Below are 21,670 nucleotides of genomic sequence, written 5' to 3'. Positions count from 1 at the left end.
GTCCCTAGCAACAGATAGCGTTGCCATAGCAGTGCAACTGTCGTCTTCCTCGTTGCTTTAATACAGGGGTGTCCAAAGTACGGCCCGCGGGCCAACTGCGGCCCGGGATCCATTTTTTATTGGCCCGCTGCAAATTATAGAAATAGAATGGAATGTGGCCCACACATGAAACTTGACTGTATTGTAGTTCTTAGTTTGACCAGTAGGTGGAGCTACTCACTAGCTGCAGTCCTAATGCAGCTTTTCCACAAAAAAAATGTTTCAAATAAAAAATTTCTGCGACGACAAAATGGCAGAAGCAAAGAAACGCAAGATAGCAAGTGAATGCAGAACATTTCAAACACGGTGGGAAAATGAATATTTCTTCAAAGAAGTCAAGGAGAAGTGTGTCTGTTTGATTTGCAATGAAACGGTTGCAGTGATGAAAGAGTCCAATGTACGACGACACTACGAAACCAAGCATCCGACCTTCACGTCCTACACTGCTGCTGAGCGAGAGGACAAAGTCCAGCACATGGCAGCTAACCTGCAGGCTCAACAACAGTACTTTTACCCTGCTAACAACACACAAGAAAACGCTACAATAGCTAGCTATGAGGTAGCTCAACTCATAGCGCGCCGCGGGAAAGCTTTCTCAGACGGTGACTTGGTTAAACAGTGCCTCATTAAAGTCGCTGGAATAATGTGCCCGGAAAAGATGCAGGAATTCAACAACGTGAGCATGTCCACAAACACAATTGTGCGTTGAATGGAAGACTTGTCAGCTAACATACAGAATCAAGTGTCACATAAAGCTTGTGCTTTTGACTTTTACTCCATTGCATGTGATGAAAGATGCAACAGACGCCGCACAACTGTTCATTTCTTTGTGGGGAGTTGACGATGACTTTTGCATCACGGAGGAGCTGCTTGATCTTCGGAGTCTAAAGGGCACAACAACGGGTGAGGACATTTTTGAAGCCGTGTCAGGTGCAATTGACAAGATGGAACTTAAATGGGACGAGCTGTGTGGAGTTGCAACGGACGGGGCTCCCGCTATAACAGGCGAGCCCAAAGGAATGGCATCTATGGTGTGCGCCAAGGTGCCAGAGAGTGGAGGCGAGGCTGTAAAATTGCACTGTATCATCCACCAAGAAGCTCTCTGTGCCAAGACAGTCCAGCTTGGCGATGTGATGACCACAGTTGTGAAAATTATCAACATAATTCGAGCACGAGGGCTCTACCACAGAGAATTAAGCTTTCCTATCTGATGTCGATGCTGAATACGGGGACGTACTCTATCATTGTGACGTGCGCTGGCTTAGTCGCGGCTCCGTGCTGAAGCGGTTTTATTCCCTTATTGCCTTTCTAGTTGATCTTACTGGTCATCTGAACTCACTGAACAAGAGCCTACAAGGCAAAGACCAGCTTGTACCACAACTTTCTGTGCGAAGCTTCGTCTTTTTGAGACACAACTACGCAACTTCAACCTTGCGCACTTCCCTACGCTGTCCGAAATCAAACGTGCGCATCCAAAGGCCGACCTCTCTGCTAAAAAGGGGAAATATGTTTCTGTGATCACAACTCTTATGACACAATTCAATCAGCGCTTCCAAGATGTTTCTGTCATTGAGAAAGAAATCAAGCTGTTCTCAACTCCCTTCCTGCTGGATGCAGAAGAAGTGGAAGAGAGTCTGCAATTAGAACTCATCGAGATGCAGCTCCTCTCCCTACCCGACTTCTACCGGAGCTTGGAAAAGGCCAAGTTTCCTCTGATGCGACGCCACGCAAAAAGAATGACCAGTCTGTTTGGCACAACATACATATGCGAGCAAACATTTTCTCTCCCTTTTGGTTAATGGAGAGATGTGATTTATGCAGATTTATGCATTTTTTTTTCTTTAAGTTTATTCAATTATCAAGCATATTTTACCTACATTTGATTGATTTTATTTGAAAATAGATAAATGAAAACCCATACATAGAAAGATGTGATGTATGCAGTTTTTTCTGTAAGTATAATAAATTATCAAGCATAATTGACCTACATTTGATTGATTGATTTGTATTACTGTTAATACACTAGAGGTGATATACCTTAACTTTAGTGAGCGGCTCAATCTTTCGCATATTTTTCTGTCTGTGGCCCTCAGTGAAAAAAGTTTGGACCCCCCAGCTTTAATACGTGGAACACTTCCTGCATTTCGCTCTCGCTCGCCCCTCGCGTCCAGTAGTCGTATTACACTGTTTAACGTTCCCGTCTTCCTCGGTGGTTTGATTTAACGGTCTCACTTCCGCCCCGCTGCTCTCGCTCGCCCCCTAGTGTGATAACCGGCACTCCGCTTGTTGTTGCGCAACCGCACCGCCGGTCCTTCCCTGCACCCCCCTCGTCTCCCCCCCTCTCTCTCTCTCTCACCCCCCTCTGTGCTCACACACACACACACACACACACACACACACACACACACTCTGGTTTTGATTGCTTGTTTAGTGAGCAGGTTTAAAATAAGTGTTATGGGGATTGTTGGTTGCAGTAAGAGGTGATCTTGATCGGTGTTCCTGTGAGTTAATAAACCCTGTTATACTTTAAAGAACCGTTTTCCTGTGTTTACTTGTGCATTTATGGTGGTGACCGTTGACATACATCGCCAGTGCTCGAACTTAACTCCTTCCAACATCTTCACCCTCAAGGAGTGAATATCAATTATGAGACTTGATTTATAGTATTGGTTATTGGTCCCTGTTAGCTCAGGGTGGTGCCCCGTTATTTATTCATTCTGAGAAGTATCTTAGTGATTATTAATAATTCTATTTATGTCCATAAGTTAGTTCCTCATTTGCTAGTAACCTAATACGACCCACCATGATGCCGTCAACGTGTCAGGAGACACTGTCCTCTCTTATAACGTGGAGACAAGACAAAGCTCCAGAGAAACAAGGCTTTCATCAACTTCCTCCCTGTTCAGGCTCATCCTGGCTACTGTTCCTCACTACTTCTGTCTGTGTTGATGGCCTCATATGGGACACAAACAGTTTGATGAGTCTCTGGTAGTTTGAGGTCAGCTTGGTGTGTCAGGGTCTTATTAACCAGGCTGACAGTGGGACAGAGAAAAGGTTTCCAGCTCTATCTCCTCTACCAGACTGATGGTCTGTGGCTGCAGCCTCTTCATACCTGAGAGTCTCCAGTCTCCAGTGAGGATCCGCTAGTCCAGCAGACAGCAGCTTCACTCCTGAGTCTCCTGGATGATTGTAGCTCAGGTCCAGCTCTCTCAGATGGGAGGGGTTGGAGCTCAGAGCTGAGGCCAGAGAAGCACAGCCTTCCTCTTTGATCAGACAGCCTGACAGCCTGCGGACACACAGAATAAGACACATGTCACATGATCTGAGGGAGCTGTGAGGGCTGGAAGGTCACTGCAGTACTGAGATACTATCAGGTACAGAGGGGTAACATTCACATGGTTACTGACTGGTTTCCAGTCACAACTAAACACCCACTAATGTACATCAACAACCTGATAACATTACTACTAACTCTATAATGTCAAATATTTACATTGGAAAATTGTAAAAAGAAAGACACACATTTACCTGAAAATATTTTGAAAATACATATTTGATTTAAATCATGGAAGCAGAAAGAATCTTATGAAAGTCATTAATGTACCATGGATGTAAATAAAGACACCAAGTGGACTTTAATTGAATCCTGACCTGAGAGTCTCCAGTTCACAGTGTGAACTCTTCAGTCCAGCAGAAAGCAGCTTCACTCCTGAATCCTGCAGGTGGTTGTTACTCAGATCCAGCTCTCTCAGACTAGAGGACTGGGAGCTGAGAACTGAGGACAGAGCGTCACAGCTTCTCTCTGAGAGGTTACAGACACTCAGTCTGAAGAGAAGGATGAAGAAGAAGCAGTAAGTATAAAAGATGGCAGCATATTTAAGTTCTGATGTATGAATCTTATTCTCTCTTTACTTACAGAACTTTGTTGGAGGCTTTGACCACTGGCAGCAGCCTCAGAAGAGCCTCCTCTGAAGCAGAGTATTTCTTCAGGTCAAACACCTCCAGATCTTCTTCTGATGACAGTAAGATGAAGACCAGAGCTGACCACTGAGAAGGAGACAGTTCTTCTGTGGAGAGAGGTCCTGATCTAAGGGACTGTTGGATCTCCTCCACTAGAGAACCATCATTCAGTTCATTCAGACAGTGGAACAGATTGATGCTTTTCTCTGGAGACACATCCTCATTGATCTTCACCTTGATGTACTGGACTGTCTCCTGATTGGTCTGGGAGCGACTTCCTGTCTGTGTCAGCAGACCTCGTAGGAGAGTCTGATTAGTCTCCAGGGAAAGACCCAGGAGGAAGCGGAGGAACAAGTCCAGGTGTCCATTAGGACTCTTTAAGGCCTCGTCCACAGCATTCTGGTAGAGACGCTTTGGGTCAGGATTAGGTTTAAAGCGTTTAGACACCAGGGAGGTTGTTTGTTGTTCTGACAGCAGATTGACACCAGAGCTGAAGAAGGTCAGATGGACATGAAGACCAGCCAGAAACTCCTGAACACTCAGATGGACGAAGCAGAACACCTTGTCCTGGTACAGTCCTCTCTCCTCTCTAAAGATCTGAGTGAACACTCCTGAGTACACTGAGGCTGCTCTGATATCGATGCCACACTCTGTCAGGTCGGATTCATAGAAGATCAGGTTGCCTTTCTGCAGCTGATCAAAGGCCAGTTTTCCCAGAGACTCGATCATCTTCCTGCTCTCTGGACTCCAGTGTGGATCCGTCTCAGCTCCTCCATCGTACTTGACCTTCTTCACTTTGGACTGAACCACCAGGAAGTGGATGTACATCTCAGTCAGGGTTTTGGGCAGCTCTCCTCCCTCTCTGGTCTTAAACACCTCATCCAGAACTGTAGCAGTGATCCAGCAGAAGACTGGGATGTGGCACATGATGTGGAGGCTTCGCGAGGTCTTGATGTGAGAGATGATCCTGCTGGCCTGCTTCTTGTCTCTGAACCTCTTCCTTAAGTGCTCCTCCTTCTGGGGGTCGGTGAACCCTCTGACCTCTGTCACCATGCCAACACACTCAGGAGGGATCTGATTGGCTGCTGCAGGTCGTGTGGTGATCCAGAGGCGAGCAGAGGGAAGCAGCTTCCCCCTGATGAGGTTTGTGAGGAGCACATCCACTGAGGCCGACTCTGTGACATCAGTCAGGATCTCATTGTTGTGGAAGTCCAGAGGAAGTCGACACTCATCCAGACCGTCAAAGATGAACACAACCTGGAACTCTTCAAACCTGGAGATTCCTGCTGCTCTGGTTTCACTGAAGAAATGATGAACAAGTCCCACCAAGCTGAACTTCTTCCCTCTCAGCACATTCAGCTCTCTGAAGGTGAATGGAAATGTGAACTGTATGTCCTGGTGGTCTTTGTCTTCAGCCCAGTCCAGAGTGAACTTCTGTGTTAAGACTGTTTTCCCAATGCCAGCCACTCCCTTAGTCATCACGGTTCTGATTGGTTCCTCTCCTCCAGCTGAGGCTTTGAGGAGGTCTTCTAGTCTGATGGTTGTTTCTGGTCTGGCTGGTCTTCTGGATGCTGTTTCAATCTGTCTGACCTCATGTTCTTCATTGACCTCTGCAGTCCCTCCCTCTGTGATGTAGAGCTCTGTGTAGATCTCATTCAGAAGGGTTGGGTTTCCTGCTTTAGCGATCCCCTCAAACACAAACTGGAACTTCTTCTTCAGGTTGGATTTGAGTTCACGCTGACAATCTGTAGGAAGAAGTCCTGAATGAAGACAACAAAGAAGATCAATGAGTCACAGAATAGATTTCATCATGTCCTTTCCTCAGAGAATGACTATGAATATATTCTGTTCATCTCTGGAGACATTAGTGAAGGTCTCATTTATCAGCATGGTAAGTCTGTAGAGAAATCCTCTTACTGCTCTGCAGACGCTCAGCCAGCTCCTCCTGCTTCATTCTCCTCAGGAAGTGCACTGAGATCTTCACAAAGGCCTCTCTGCTCCTCCTCTGCTCTTCATCCAGCTCCTCCTCATCCTCCTTCTCTAAGCATTCTGGGTAATCTGAACTCACAACCTTCTGGATCTTCTTCAGCTCGTTCTTCACAAAAGTGAGGATGTTCTCCTCCAGCAGCTGGAACAGAACATTCTATGAATGACACCAACTAGAACATGGAAGCCACCATCAGGTCCTTGTTGGACAGACGGACAATCCACTGGTCTACAAAGTGCAGCGTGGGGATGATGGTGAACTGAGAGATGTTAAAGTAGTTGTACATGTACACACCATGAAGATGGAGTCCAGGTGTGTTTGATGCTGCTGGGCAGACGGACCTGTGGGAACCTCTGAGCTCTCCTGGTCCTCTCTGTGGAGGAACATGAACCATCAGCTCACATGGTGTTTGGACCATCAACACCAATACAACATTAGTTAAAGATATTGGCTTCTGTCATGATGGATCATGATGGAAACCAGATGCTGAAGACTGTCGATGATGACGGACAGTTTATTAGTTGAGTGACAGTTAGTCATCAGTTTCATCTGGTTTTAGTTCTTACTGTGGGTCAAAAAAACAACGTCTGCAGACCTCTGCATCTGGTACAAAGTCCTATGGAACTACTCCAAACCTCTTTAGTCCGTCCCCTGACCTCCAGAAGTCTCCTTAGATCTTCTGTAACTAATCTTTGGACCTTTTCACAGAGTCTACTGACGATACTTTGTCCAAACCTCTGCGTGGAGTCCAGAGACCACGTCAGCTTGTCCACAGAGCACTGAGTTTATACTAATCACATGTTCAGTCCCAGTCATCTGTCTCCAGAAACCTGCAGCTGTCTCCAGATGTGACCTCTGCTGATCCTGATGTGGAGGAACTAGCTCACATTGTGTTTACATCTGAGGATGTTTACAGTTAAAGATTCACACTTAAACACAAACAGACCAGTTAGATGATGGGTGTCTAACTCAAGGCCCGAGGGCCAAATCTGGTCTGCCGGGGGGTCCAGTGCAGCCCGCTGGATGACTTTACTATTGTGAGAATTACAGAAAGACACAAATAGCTTTTCTATAAAAGTAGCTGCTATTCCTAATCAGTCCACTGGGGGTCGCACTCTGTGAGTGAGCGCATGTGTTAGACCAGGGGGACCAGGGGCCTCATTTATAAAAGCTTGCGTAGGATTTGCTCCAGAAGTGTCGTACGGATGAAACGTAGGACGTGCGTACGCACAGAAATATTCAGACTTATAAAACGTCCTACGCAGTTTTCCCTAAATAAATCACAATCACTTCTAAATGCAGCGCAGCTTTTGCGGCTTCATGTCACGCCCATAGTTGCCCATATATTGTCTGTGGAACGCCCACAAATTAATATTCATCGTTTGCAAAATCATGACAAACACTAAGAGGAAAACGAAGAAACGTAACTTCACTCAGTGTGAAGTGGAAATGATCATTGGGAGGTGGGAAGGAGAAGTAAGATGCTCTTTGGAGGACACAGTGTGGACATCACTGATGCCAACAAGGCACCTGAGGGGCAAAAGGTTGCAGAGCAACGCTGCAGCCTCACGACCTCGGACCCAAATAAAGAAAAACTGGTCTGACATCAAAGTGGAAGCAAAAAAGCGTTTAGCGCGCCATCGCCAAGGTGTGTCTCCACGGGGGGGAAGGGACACCGGAGCTGTCCCCTCCCGATGAGAGACTGGCGGCAGTGATTGGGGATCGGGGACAGGGTCTGGGCCAACATCGGCGTCAGGGGGTCGAGGCACGTTTGGAAGCTGTGCCACATCATGTAGCACAGCACATGCAGCACGATGTTTCACACCTTTTCAGGTGTAAACAACAACCTCCCTCCAGTGCAGTCGAGGCAGCGCCATCTGCCCTTAAACAGGCCGATGGTGCGCTGCACTACAGCGCCAATCCTTCCATGTGCCACGTCTTCTAAGAGCGAAGATCAGCCATCAGCGTCATTACGCATTGTGACGGCATCATGGCGTTTTATTACCGTCCATCTGATTGCATCTGACAAGCAACAGCTGTGTTTAGAGGATGAATTTAATAACATGCCGATATTATTGCAGAACATATTACCACCTTTATTATATAACCAGATGTGACCTCTGCTGATCCAGATGTGGAGGAACTGGCTCACATTGTGTTTACATCTGAGGATGTTTACAGTTAATGATTCACACTTAAACACACACAGACCAGTTAGATGAAGATAATGAGTTCTGTCCTGATGGATCGTCATGGAAACAACACGTTAAACACTGAACAAACATTTATGTAATTCATGACTGAGGATCAGAACAGTTCTTCATCTGTTTAAGAACTTACTCTGTGTCATAAGAACGGCGTCCATCTTTGAAGTTAATCGGACAACCTTTAGACTGATGACTCTTCATGGACAAACATCTGGGTTCAGGAGACTTTCCTCTCTGCTGATGTGAACTGAAAGAAACACTGAGATTACATCATCACATCATCATCTAATTATGAAGCATCAGCTCACATGGTGTCCGTCCTCACAGAGACCAAAACAAGGTAAAGGTCCATGACGTGAGGTCTGGATGTGGACCACATGACTCCCTGTAGTGGTTTAGGTCTACTGGTCCTGCTGGTCCCACTGAGAATCAACAGCTCAGTCTTTCAGCTCACTGTTTTCTTCACCAGTCAGTTTGGTTTAGTCCCAACAGGTCTCACCAAGTCCTCCATGGAGCTCTCCCTCCCTCACTGGACACTGCTGAAGGGCCCTGGAGCAAGAAACCAAGAACCTCCACCAGAGAGTCTGGTAGAAACACCTCATCATCAGCCTGAGACCCTCACCTTGCATCAACAGAGGGACCAACATCTTTGATGTCTATAGGATGATTCATAGACCGGTTACTCTTCATGGACACACAGCTGGGTCCATGTCCAGGTCCTGGTCTCTGATGGGTCCTGGTCACACACATAGAAGCAGAGTCAGTGAGTCAGAGACGTTGGGACATGGAGACGAGTGGAGGACAGTTGGAGATGGTCCTCTCACCTCTGAGCTTTGGTCTGGCTGTCATGTTCCCCACACAGAGGGGCTTCAGAGGGAGGGACTCCGTCCTCTGGGTCCTCAGCCTGATTCATAGCAGAGTCCACACCTTCACACCTTCACACCAACCTGCTGGCAGAGCTCACACGTCATTGACAAACCACCAATTTGGGTTTTTCCTATGAAGCCAAATGGAAGCGCAGCAGCTAAACCAGAAGTGCACATTTTCACAGTAAAAGTCCTGGAAGGGAAGGTTTGTAGGGTATAAATGCGTCAGTGATCCAGCGTATAGCAGGGTAGCATATGAAGAAACGTTAGCTAGTGAATATAAATGGATCTCGGTTATTACTGATGTTTTTGTAGCCCAATTCAGTCCAAAGGTTTGGACACTTTCTCATTGAATCGATGTCTCCTGGTCCTGCTTGTCAGTTTGGGTGGACTTCCTCCTCTTGGCAGGTTTGTGGCTGTTTAATCCTTCATGGACTTGAAAGCTAAAGAAGTTCTGCAGGTGTTGAGGAGCAGGGGGTGTCAGACCCAACTGCTCTGTGGAGGAACGGAACATGTTGAGGGAAAGAGGATGTTACGCTCAGCTAGTGTGGAGACACTCGTGGTGCTCTACAAGTATTTGTAGCTGTAAAACATTTGCCATATGAAACTCATAGAGGTGGATTTGACTTTGTTACCTTGAAGCTAAAGGAGGGGAATGATTCTGCTTTCATAGAAGCACAAGCACTCACTACCTGGAAGGGGATCGGATCATTGAAGCCTCTATTAAGGCCACCACAGTGTTCTCAGGATAAATGGACCTTTGACTGCTGATGAGAGGAAACTAATCAAAAGTACGCTGTGCATCCGCCCACAGCTCCAGAGGTCCCTCTGAGGTCACAGGTCACATGGCAGCAAAGAAGGAAAGAGAAGCAATCCTTCTCTTTTCTGCTCTCGTCTCGTGACATTTGGGAAAATGTGTCAAATGTTCTAGAGTCCAAATGTCTGAAGGCCGTAAAGTCACACGAGTCATTTTCTTTAGACCAACATTATATCTTCTCATCTTGGACCTTTGAGCTCTTTGGTCTACAGCTTGATTTAGGATGGAAGTGTGACAAACAAAGAGACGTCTCTATTCTTATTTATTGATCCATGAACAACACGTGTTCACTCCTCCACGACATCAACATACATGATGTTTACAACTAAGCATGAATATCAAATGAAGGAAACACAAGCATTCAATGCATCTGTCCCAGAAACAACAACCGTTCAATATGATTCAATCTGTGGTTTGAATCAGTGGTTCTCAACTGGTGGGTCGCGGACCCCTTTTTAATGGCCTGGGAATTGGCGTTTTCCCCTTTGACTGGGAAATAAAAATTATAATTAAAAGAAAATTGGGGAGACTTTGGGTTTTTGGGATAATTAAACCTCCTACTTAGTTTTCTAATTAAACATGGCGAAACGGAAGTACTGTGTGTACAAAGTGCTGCTACCTTTCAGCACTGCCTGTCTCTGTGAGTGCGTCTCAGCTCTGGTTCAGCTGGAGACTAAACACAGGAAGAGACTGGACATCGAGCTTGACCTCAGACTGGCCTTGTCCACTAGAACTCCAGACTTTGAGACTCTTGCCAAGAGCAAAAAACATGCCCAGTTCTCCCAGTAGAAATTCCTCCAGACTCAAGTCAGTTTTCACCTCAGGCTGAAGGGAGTGCTGCTTAATTTCTGTAAAGCACAAAGTTTTTCAGGATTTACCTCCTGATGAGGTAATCACAAGAAACGCTCATTTTCTATATCCGAATCCTTTTGAATAAACTTTCTATTTAATTTATTTTGCATTTGTGCAAAAGCTCCTCAAGACACAGTGTTTGTCGTATCTGTTAAAGTCATTTGAGTCTTTTTTGTTTGAAATGGCTGAAGATTCTTAATTGTTGTATGTTGTAATACCTCGTGTCCTCAAGATGCACTTTGGGGTTTTAGCTCATTTAGTGTAAAGGGAATAGTTCCCTCTCTAGCGTCGCTACCAGCTGGCTGTTTTCTCATTAAACTTGTTTTTGTGTGGTCATACGTGTTCTGTCTCCACACGCTCTCAGGTTCAAACTGCACCATATTTTCATTAAATACATCTGAGAAGTGAAGGATGTCCCTCGATTTGGGTCGGTTGTCATTGAGGGGTGATGGTGGGTCCCGGAGCCACCAGACCAGCTGAGAACCACTGCTTTAAATAGTCGTATTCTGCCCCCTAGTGGTGGAGATGTGAACACGTTTACTCTCCTTAAAGTGTCTCTGAGCACTGAAGCAACACAACAATACTGGAAATAAATATCAGAGCCAACAGCAACGAGTCTGCCACCACAAACTGTGTCATTACCTACAGTAATAAATGTGTTGTTACTATATTATAACTATATTGCATCAAACAGCGCACAGATGAATGAGTATCTGTGTACGTGGATGAATGTAAATGTGTCTGCGTGTAGTCAACTGCTGTTGTTAACACACGATGACGTTTCATATTCATTCTTCTAATGTTACTCTGCTATATTATAGATATTGTTGCGTCACAGACGGATTTCTATCGTACAAACGTTCTATTGCGTTTTACTGTTAAAATGTGCGCACTTCCGGTTCAGCGGCTGCGCTTCGGTTTCGTTTTAAAAGGAACAAACAAAAAGGGATTTACAGAAAAACAGATCGGTCGTTTTTTCGTGTTTGGATTTGGACAGAAAAGGACATTTACTCTTTTGGTTTAAAGCAAAAAAACTCAAATAAAACGGTGTTATTTCCGTATTTTCGTTTCATTTCCGTATTTTTCGTCTAAACGGTAAAGGAACTTTGCAAAGGTTGACGGCCCGTTAACACACAAACACACAGTAAACACACGCTGTGTGTCACGGGACATACTCACACGATGTGACACTTTAAGACGTTAAAGTGAAGCTTGGTGACTTTCTACGCGTCTCCCTCACGTCTACTTCCGGTTTGTTCTGGCGGGTCGCAACCAACGTAACTACTAACATAAGATAACATAACGTAACACACCTCACTGAATACCCGACGGATTTTCACGTGGGTTTTTTTTGCTGCAAAGCTCATACATGCAGCTATGACACAGGGCACATAGTTCGGCGTATTTTAATATTCATTGTGGACTTAACAGTAATGTTATATTCTGATATATGATGTGATGTAGACTATGAGAGGTATTTTGAAAATCACACAATATAATTTTGATAGTAGCAGTAAAGTCAGACATTTAATACGTTAAAAAACAATATAGAATTAGAAATAAAATGAATTGAATATTTGCAAGCACACACACACGCACACAAATAACTTCAACAGAACGCCGGGTGTTTGCACCAAAAGAGCGTCTAACTAACTATCACACACACACACACACACACACACACACACACACACACACACACACACACACACACACACACACACACACACACACACACACACACACACACACACACACACCCACCCCTGGAATAGGACTGTCTTGCAGAGCTTCTTGACAACCAATGACAACAAGTCTGAGTGATGGTTGTCGATGCCAAACTGTGTCTCTTCATGTGTTCCCCAAGCAAAAAACCATCATCCGTTCCAATCTCCTCTCGGACGATGTGTGTGACTGTCGACGCCTCAGGAGCTTGTGTTGTTGGATTTTAAAAAAGGTTTATTTGTAAGTGTGTTTAATATGAGTGGCAGCAAACAAGTGAGATTCTAATATGTCCAAAACATTATTATATGATGTTTAAAGTAGAAATATGCACATCATTAGGCTGAGGCTGTGGGTGTGAGGTTGCCATTGCTTGGGAATCCTGAGAGGCCACAGACAGACGTTCATCAGCTCTTCTGGAGGTAGACCTGCCCTTCTCCAACTGATATGAAGAAGCATAATACATATATATAAGTATCTCACCCTGCCCTGTGACGATAATAGAATATGTACATTTATGAATGCTAATGCTAATAGCCTACTTTTTGGAGGTGAACCGGGAAGCTGAAGACTGATGGAATAACACCATCTCGGAGTGGGACAATCTGACCTGTCTCATCAAAGTGTTCACAGCAAAGCACTGATGAATCACTCGCTGTAAATCCATCTCTCCTCAAGGCCACTTCTTCCTCACATTCAAAATGAAAACGGAAGATTTGGGAGAGTCTACACAAAAAACATTTCACAAAGAAGTTCAAGCTTATTTCCTTTCTTCACATTTCTTATAACCTTTCTTAAACAAAACTCCGATGTTGATGAATATTGTTGATGATGAACCAAAGTTGCTGAAATTGTAAATAAGCTTGTTTGCAAACCATTCTAAGGTCAGATGTTCTGTTGCCTTTATTGTAAGTAAGCGGGATATGAGATACGAGAGGTATCTTACTTTTGTTGAATTACATGTGAATAATACACTGTGTTGGCAAGTTGTTTTCACATTGAACTCAGCTAAGCGATAAGTTACTCTGCCAAGCTGCTACACAGTGAAATGCAGCAAGTATCACAAACACAGCAGCTAGTTCGCTACATAGCGGATAACAGTTAAACTACCAACTGACCTTGTGACTCTTTGTCTTGTAGCTCTGGTTTTGCTGAAGCATCAACCAGAAGAGAAAAGGGGCGTGTCTAGAGGAAGCAGGTGAGGAGGCGTGGCCGTTCATCCTGCTCCATTCCTACACAGCTGATCCACATTCCATGATCCACCCCTGCAGTATTTAGAGCCGGGCTGTTCACCTCTCCAGTGGCACCTTGTTAATACTCCTACGTGGTAACGTGGCTCAGTAGCTCTGCTCGTGTTGTCCAGCAAACTCCTGTTCTGTAGTTCTTTCTGTGTGACTTCAGTTCCTCTGATTCTGCTGTTTACTAGTGACGGCCAGATGAAGCCAGATGAAGCTTTATGAAGCTTTATGAAGCAGTGAAGCTTTCCAGCCAATCGTATCGTAAAAAGGTTCATTCATTCAATGCATCTCAAACTCTATGATGACGTCTGCTGTTGAAAACTTGTAGTGCAAATGTATCGAACAGCCCACCAGTATATTTTGGCCCAATCTCTGATTATGAAAAGTTGAACCAATAAATCATCTAATAAACACATGGATTCCTATATGAATAAAACTATTGTTTTCAGGTTTGACTTGTGTCCTTGTTTGTGTATTTCAATTCTCTGTACATTACCAAGAAGTGGAACACACACTTATCTATGTCTTTCTGCACCTTTGTGCATCGTATACATACTAATATATACAAACAATATATATATATATATATATATATATATATACAAACCTTTACCCGAAGTACAGAAAGCACAAGACCCACCAGAGAGTCACCAAATAGCGCTTAACTACTACCGGACTAGGAGAACACCAAAATAGCCGAGGCTACAATTAGCGTAAACAAAACGCTAATCCTCTTCTCGCCTCCTCTGATTGTGCTTCCTTTCCTCTTGGTCTTTCCTCATTGCTCGAGTCACGCTGACACGCTGCCCGGAGCTTTCGGGCCTTTCGTATCGGGCGAGCAATGGCGCTCTGACGCCGGTGTCAAGTCTCTGACGGCGTCGGACCCTCTTCTTTGGGATGCGCCCTTTGGATGAGGACGTTTTGTCCCAAGAGCTTTCATCGTCATCTACACACGAGGAAAAACAGAAGGGAACATTTGTAGTGAACTAAAGCCACCGGCTGCGTTAAATGGTCTTATTTCATCCTTTCACGGCTCAGACACTAAAGACACCGTAAGAAAAAGGTCCCAACAGCGTGAATCAGAGGTTTATCTCCAGGTACCCACTTCTCCACCTGACAAGTCCAGTAAAGCACCAACACCAGTTAATGCAGACGTCTGTCTGGATTCCCCACTTACCTCGAGTCCTTTTAGGGCCCCAGAGTCATTGTGGCCTTTTCTCAATGTTCGCCCACTGCAAAAAACCTGTGTGCAGTTCCAAGGCTGCTAACTACCTGACCCGCGAGTGTTCTTAAGCTGTGGAGAACGGAACATGGACATGGAAGTTAGAACACGGAAGGTGGAACGTGGAGAGTCAGTCAGGCCTTCTGGAATATGCAAATGACCATTCAGAGTGAGTTATTTCATGGAGAGGTATAACTTTATTTGCATTGCTCTAAAAAATATGGTTGTACGTTTCATTTGTTTTTAGCTGATGGAGCCATCTGCTTACTTGAATTATGTTTTTGTTTCTTTGTTTGAAAAAACATAGATGGAGGAGCCACAAAATTCAACATGGACCATTTTGTTGGGGCATGAACGTCTTTTTTCACATTTCCAAAGTCCTCATATTATCTGTCAAAGGTCACAGCAGCTATTTATTATATAGCTGCTGTGACCTTTTTACAACTGACAAGTAATTCTGTTTACGTGTTTGTTGTATTTATGTTTAACACTAATAATCTATATGTTTCTATATGTTCATATATTACTCAGTTGGTGATGGGGGAAGGCAGAGGCAGCACCCAGACGCAGAGCTTGAAAACAAAAAGACTTTAATAGTCAAAATTAGTGACGTTACCAGATGTGCCGACGCCTCGCGCGTGTCGAGTAACTGAGGGGGCGTGTCCTCGCAGCGCGTACCGAGGCTCGCTTCATTTAGGGGAGGAGCCATAAACGATGGCATCCGAAGCCTCGCTGCCCGGCGGGACCACGTGACGCTTCGGGAAGGGCTTCAGATTTACTTCCATGTATAAACCCCTCAGGCTCCATTCAAGATGTGGGTTGTTGGTGGAGAGTTGGTCAGTTAGAGTTTGGATGGTTCGGATAGTTTACATCGTTTGGAGAGTTTAGAGAGAGATAGTTGAGAGTGAGGAGAGAAGGTCAGGTGATAAGATGGAGCCAGCTAGGAAGAGGAGGACTTCCTCTGTGATTAGATCACTCCTAATAAGGTGAGCTGAATCTCACTCTATTTCAGACACATTTGCTTATCAAGAACTGTACTTTTCAGTTTCTTATTTGATTCAAAGGTGAGGTGTTTATTGTGCTCCGAGGAGTTTGGGTGCAATAACAGCACCTCCTCCATGCTGAGGCCTCACCGTGCCTTGCATGAGAATAAGGAGGAACCTGGAGCTTCACCCAGCCAAGGTAAGTCATTACAACATTACAAAGGCACCAACATGACATGAAGTCCTGTTTCCAATCCTGACACACTGAGGCCTGCCAGTCAAAGTCAGACAGCCAGTCACAGAGGGTGGGGTGCAGACCGAGTGTGGAGAGTTCATGGATGAGTTTGTGGGGGACGACCGTGTTGAAAGCGGAGCTGTAGTCGACAAAGAGCCTCCTAATGTAGGAGTCCTTGTTTCCTAGGTGGGAGAGGGAGTAGTGGAGGGCAGCAGCTGGGGCGTCTGAGGTGGACCTGTTGCGCCTGTAGGCGTACTGCTGGGGGTCCAGGGTGTCCGGTATGCTGCTCTGAATGTGGGACAGAATCACTCTCTCAAAGCACTTCATGAGGATTGGAGTGAGTGCTACTGGCCTGTAGTCATTCAGGCAGGTGGGTGGGCTCTTTTGGGGGAGGGGAATGATGGTCGTGGTCTTGAAGCAGGTGGGGACGGTGCTCATGCTGAGGGAGAGGTTGAAGATGGAGGTGAGAACATCAGTCAGCTCATTTGCACATGCTCTCAGGGCACGCCCAGGGGTGTTGTCTGGCCCTGCTGCCTTTCGGGGGTTGATCTTCCTGAGAGCTGGTCCTCCAGCAGGCTGTCTGTGGTGCTGATGGAGCTGGTGGTGGTCCTGTAGTCGGTGGTGTGCTGTAGGCCACATCTGCCTGCAGTCAGCAGTGGAGTAGAAGCCATCCAGCTTCTCTCTGTACTGCCTCTTTGCCGCTGTGACGGCTTTTCTCAGTCGGTACTTAGCAGCTTTGTACTCCGTCTCAATGCCTGATCTGAATGCAGCAGAGCGAGACGTACCTGACTGTTAATCCAGGGCTTCTGGTTGGGGAACTTCCTGACCTGTATGGTGGGCACAATGTTGTCTACACAAGTGTAGATGTACCCGGTCACATACTCTGCGTAGTCCTGTACGCTAACAGAAGAGTCCTCCCTTGTGGCTGCAGCTTTGAACACATCCCAGTCTGTTTGAGCCAAACCGTCCTGCAGGATTCCCTCAGTCTCTGTGGTCCGAAGCTTAACTGACTTGGTGACAGGGTTGGATTGTTTCAGTTTTTGTTTGTAGGCTGGATACAGGAACAGTGAGATGTGGTCAGAGTGTCCGACGTGTGGGCGGGGAGCTGCCCTGTATGCACCGCGTATGTTGCTGTACACGTGATCCAGCGTGGGGATGTGGATGTGTTGGTAATATTTGGGAAATACAGTCCGTAAATTACACTGGTTGAAGTCTCCAGCGGCGATAAGGACGACCTCGGGGTGAGCGGTTTCTACCGCGCTGATGACGTCATGGGGTTTGCTGAGCGCAGCTGTGGCGTCGGCTCGCGGGGGACGTAAACAGCAGCCTGAGACACAGCAGTGAATTCCCTCGGTAGATAGTAGGGACGGCCTTCCAGCAGCAAAAACCCCACGTCTGGTGAACAGCGTCTATAAACAGTCTGTAAATCTCCACAAGTATTGACATACTTGATGCACATCTCATGTGTTGATTCTTAAACACGTGCGGACTCTTAAATAATCACATTAAAGCACAGTGAATAGATAGTTGTGTGTTTATTCACGTTATAATGAGGTGGCATAAAAAGCTGTGATATAAAATGATGCTGGAACATTGTTTCACTAAAGAATAGACAAACAAAGAATGAGCACATGTTAAACACATTACATCACAGAACGATGCTCTTGCCAACAACTATTTCACTTATTTATCACACTCCTATCGAGTCCTGCAGCATACGTAATGTCAGTTTGCAGGAGTGTTTAACATATTCATAATGTGTGTGTACTTGGAACGTGACGGTGTGTGTGCACGCAGTGACACGTGGGTAACACACAGTGTGGTTACGCATGATGTTCAGACACAAATGAGACCATTTCACAGTGAGTCTGAATGCTTGCCCATCTTCCAAAAGCAGATGTGTGTGAGCTTCACCGTCATCTGCTGGATTACTGAGGCTACAGTCAAAGCCTCTTCTGTCCCCATCAGGTTGCATCTGGAAGAGAAATAAAAACCTCTCCAGTCATTTTATGCAAACAGTTAAATATAATGCTCATTGCGACAGTCATATGCTGTAGAATCAGGGTGGAAATCTAAACTTTCCATCAATGAAATGAATAGTTGGACACAGCAGAAGTTCTAGGAGGAGATGCTCAATTACAGGACAGTTGATTGCACTGCTGCCACCAGGATAAAAACCAGACTGATGAGACATTTAACTGGCTCAGTGACATGAGGGCACGTCTGGCCCTTTCAGTTTGCACTGAGGATCTGTCCATCACCCGACTCGGTCCCTGCCTTTGTCCCTGAGGTTCTTCAGGTGACGGGACATGTGGTGCAGCCTCTAGGCAGGAGGAAGAGGAATAGTTTGTGTAAGAGGTGGTGGGCAAAGAGGAGGAGTAGAAGGACAACGAAGAGCAAGACAAAGAATAGTCATTTCAGATCATATTCATGGTCTAACTGTGATCGACCATGTTCTTGTTCATGGAATGACAATGAGGGAAGCAGGACAAAGAGTACAACCCAATTTGAGCAGATGCTCTGTGGCCACCATGATCAGGACCTTCAGGGAAGAGAACAGGTAAATGTATTGTTTTTCTCATTTCTGCGACTAAAAGTTTACTGTATACATTTGATACAGTACATAAGTTTTTGACTAGAGAAAAAAAAGATTTACAATACATGTCCATTTCTATTGTTACTGTATGTATACATTTGTAAGAGCATTTTCCCTTTTGTAGAATTGCAAGACTACCAAATGAGGGTGGAAGGACTCCTTTGTTCACCCAACAGCAAGAGCTTCTCATTGTTGATATGGTTCGTCAACACAATGCCATCCGACTGCGTGAAATACAGCAAAGAGTTGTAGAAGACAATGTAAACTTTGAACCAATCAACAGTGTCCTATAGGGACCGTATAGAGGGTATTTGAAATGGATTCCATGGAAAGGCCTCATGAATACATTTTTGTAGATGAAGCAGGGTTCAATCTGGCGAAGAGGAGAAGGAGAGGCCGGAACATAATTGTCCCCCTATGTGCAGCCATAAGCAATGGGGGGGTCTCCACCATCACGCAACCCTGGGGCCGTATAACACTGACCATCTTCTTACATTTCTGGGTGGTCTTCGGGATGTTTGGTTTGAACGTGAGCAGCAGGATCATCAGCAGGCAGTGCATCCTGTCTATGTTGTGGTTTGGGACAATGTCAGCTTTCACCGTAGTGTCAGAGTACGTGAGTGGTTCAACATCAACCAGCAATTCTTAAATGTTTGCCTTCCACCATGCAGCCCTTTCCTCAACCCAATAGAAGAGTTTTTCTCTGCGTGGCGATGGAAGGTCTATGACCGTAACCCGTATACAAGGGTACATCTTTTACAGGCAATGGAATTGGCCTGTGGTGACATGAGTGTGGAGAGTTGTCAAGGCTGGATCCGGCACACGAGAGGGTTCAGATCGCTGATTGGCCAGAGGTGAGGGTGGTGAGAGAGCGCTCCTCTTGGCCGTCCCGCCCAGCCTGAAAACACAGCAGCGCCAGCCAGCACCCAGGATCAAAATATACCAAATGAGTGAAGGCCAAGAAATCAGAATCACCACAGCTGGATGGTTCTGATGAGGCCCACTCACACTCCCACATCAGCACAACGTTCAAACCCTGTTGTTTCTGCAGGGCATCTGTTCTCTCCATAAGCGCCTTGTGTTGTTACCATACGGGACTTTGGTGACGGGGTTCATGTCGCTCTGTACGCGACATTTGACACATCCGGGAAAAAAACAACCGGCCGATTCATAACAAGCGAATTCTAACCGTCCACATAGAACGGAGCAGACTGGTGCTCCCCGTGGTTGAGTGCATGTCTGATGTCAATATTCTCCGTGTGGGACACGTATTCAGGCCACTGCATGGAAACATCACAATACGTCTTCTTGTGTCTTGTGGAGCCCCTCGTGTGTCAGAGCCACCGTGTCCCGCGGGAGGAACAAGGTTCTGAACACACCCAAACAGCTGGATGGCAAAGTGGTGAGAGGAACAGGGTGGAGCTGCGTGCGTTCTAGGAATGTTCCACCATGAATGGAGCACGCGCTCCACAACGCCTCTACATCATTGACACAGCAGGCTGAGCTCTGCCTGGAAATCACATTTCTCTCCACAAACTGTGCTGCACCACCTCATGAATGAAGTTTGTTCAGTGTCACACGTCTCGTACCCGTAGTGAGACGGGTCGGGGTCTCTGCCAACGTAGTATTCACTCACCCTCCTGTTGAACTTGTGTGGAAAATAACCTTTTTCCACATCCTCAAACCCCAACGCCGCGGGTGTTTGTGCCAAACGCATGCGTAGAAAACTAAGTGAGTCTTCTGATGTCTGCTGGTCTGCGTTGTCATACATCAGCGTGACTCCCACTCATGACCACCGTGGGCCGGATCTTCTGTTTTACACGATACTCCAGGATGATAGAGTTGTCAAACCAGATGCATTGTGGGCTATGGATGTATAAGCTGTGTGTTCTGGTCTTGTGTCGTTCCTCACAAGGTGCTTACCGTTATGAACGCGTGTCTCACAGTCATACAACATGTGTGCTGTTTGAGGCTCTTTCTTTTCACTGGGTTGAATGAAGCATTCATGCTCGTCCTCACCCTCCATTTGTGGCTCCACAGTGGAAACACACGTCGGCTTGCATGTGTGCGCTTTTTACCGCCTCTGTGTGTTTCTCCACACACCTCACAGTATTTCATAGCGTCACACGGTACGACGGCGTGTATTGCTTCTGGACGCTTGTGCTGATCAAAACCATATTTAGATTCACATCTGCGTTCACAGTCGCTGCGTTTCTGTGTGTTGGTTGTGTGTGTTGGACATTGTGTTGTATAACAGCTGTTTCCAGTGAGCCGGGTCTCATATGTCTGGTACCAATACTGACATACACATGTAGCCCAAACAATCCGGTCTTATTTCCAATCCTGTGCTGGTGCTCATTGTATAGATGGAGCCACACTGTCTGCAGGTGGGGTGTGTCGTGTGTTCTGAAGCCCTGCAGGCGTTTACGACCTGTCACATGGTGGAAGATGATGACCTTCAGCCCCAGATACCTTTCAAAAGCCGCTACATCGGCATGTGTTCATTTAGAAGGAGCGTCCTTGTCTGGGCGGATGAAACGTGCTAAACACAGATTGTTATCCCTGTTGTTTGCTGCGTACAGAAGACAATATCTGATCATAGGGGATGTTTCCTAGTTTTAAACGGGCCCCATCGCCTCCGCTTCCATTTCCTGCCACGGAGACCACGATGTCCAGTTCATGGTCCGTTACAGAGTCATCGTCACTTTGCGGCACATGAACAGATCTACATGGTACGAGTCGTCTGCGTGGAGAACGGTTTGCACGCCGCTGGCCAACGACGCTCCATGTGACACAACATGGAGAACGCCGCCTTCATCAACACGGACTGACTCTGACGTTCCACCGCTCACTTTATTTCTCACCTCACTCGTCACTTTCTGTTGGCTGGTGTACTTTATCTTAAAGTTGAAATGTAACTTTTATTCCTTTATGTTTAAACTAACC

At 45.9% G+C, this 21,670-nt stretch overlaps 2 protein-coding genes and 3 long non-coding RNA genes across 6 annotated transcripts in view; 1 reads left to right on the top strand and 4 right to left on the bottom strand.

Moving 5' to 3' along the window:
• The window catches only part of LOC144390257 (protein NLRC3-like), a 45,917-nt gene extending 35,461 nt beyond the window's left edge, over positions 1-10,456 (bottom strand). Inside the window, exons 1-2 of the mRNA XM_078096719.1 lie at positions 9,018-10,456; positions 8,816-8,929 (exon numbers count right to left, since the gene is read on the bottom strand). Of these exons, the coding sequence (XP_077952845.1) occupies positions 8,816-8,929; positions 9,018-9,106 (203 nt within the window). The 5' untranslated portion in view covers positions 9,107-10,456. The remainder of the gene's footprint in view (positions 1-8,815; positions 8,930-9,017) is intronic.
• LOC144390350 (uncharacterized) overlaps positions 1-12,669 on the bottom strand; it is a 94,230-nt gene extending 81,561 nt beyond the window's left edge. Inside the window, exon 1 of the long non-coding RNA XR_013454376.1 lies at positions 11,908-12,669. This is a non-coding gene — a long non-coding RNA (uncharacterized LOC144390350). The remainder of the gene's footprint in view (positions 1-11,907) is intronic.
• The window catches only part of LOC144390358 (uncharacterized), a 173,537-nt gene that overhangs the window by 120,214 nt on the left and 31,653 nt on the right, over positions 1-21,670 (top strand). The gene's annotated exons all lie outside the window — the stretch shown is intronic.
• LOC144390301 (protein NLRC3-like) lies at positions 3,152-6,458 on the bottom strand. Its single transcript, XM_078096790.1, has 4 exons — positions 6,281-6,458; positions 5,917-6,127; positions 3,691-5,759; positions 3,152-3,325 (listed from the first exon to the last, which is right to left on the bottom strand). Exons 1-3 carry the CDS (start codon positions 6,371-6,373, stop codon positions 3,952-3,954), a joined length of 2,112 nt encoding a protein of 703 aa, XP_077952916.1. The 5' UTR covers positions 6,374-6,458; the 3' UTR covers positions 3,152-3,325; positions 3,691-3,951.
• Positions 12,676-13,469, bottom strand: LOC144390385 (uncharacterized). The gene is made up of 2 exons (XR_013454421.1): positions 12,993-13,469; positions 12,676-12,892 (listed from the first exon to the last, which is right to left on the bottom strand). It is a non-coding gene; the product is annotated as an uncharacterized LOC144390385 (long non-coding RNA).

The sequence above is a fragment of the Gasterosteus aculeatus genome, chromosome 21 (genome assembly GCF_964276395.1).
Source record: "Gasterosteus aculeatus chromosome 21, fGasAcu3.hap1.1, whole genome shotgun sequence".
NCBI lineage: Eukaryota > Metazoa > Chordata > Actinopteri > Perciformes > Gasterosteidae > Gasterosteus > Gasterosteus aculeatus.
This window is presented reverse-complemented; position numbering and strand designations above follow the sequence as displayed.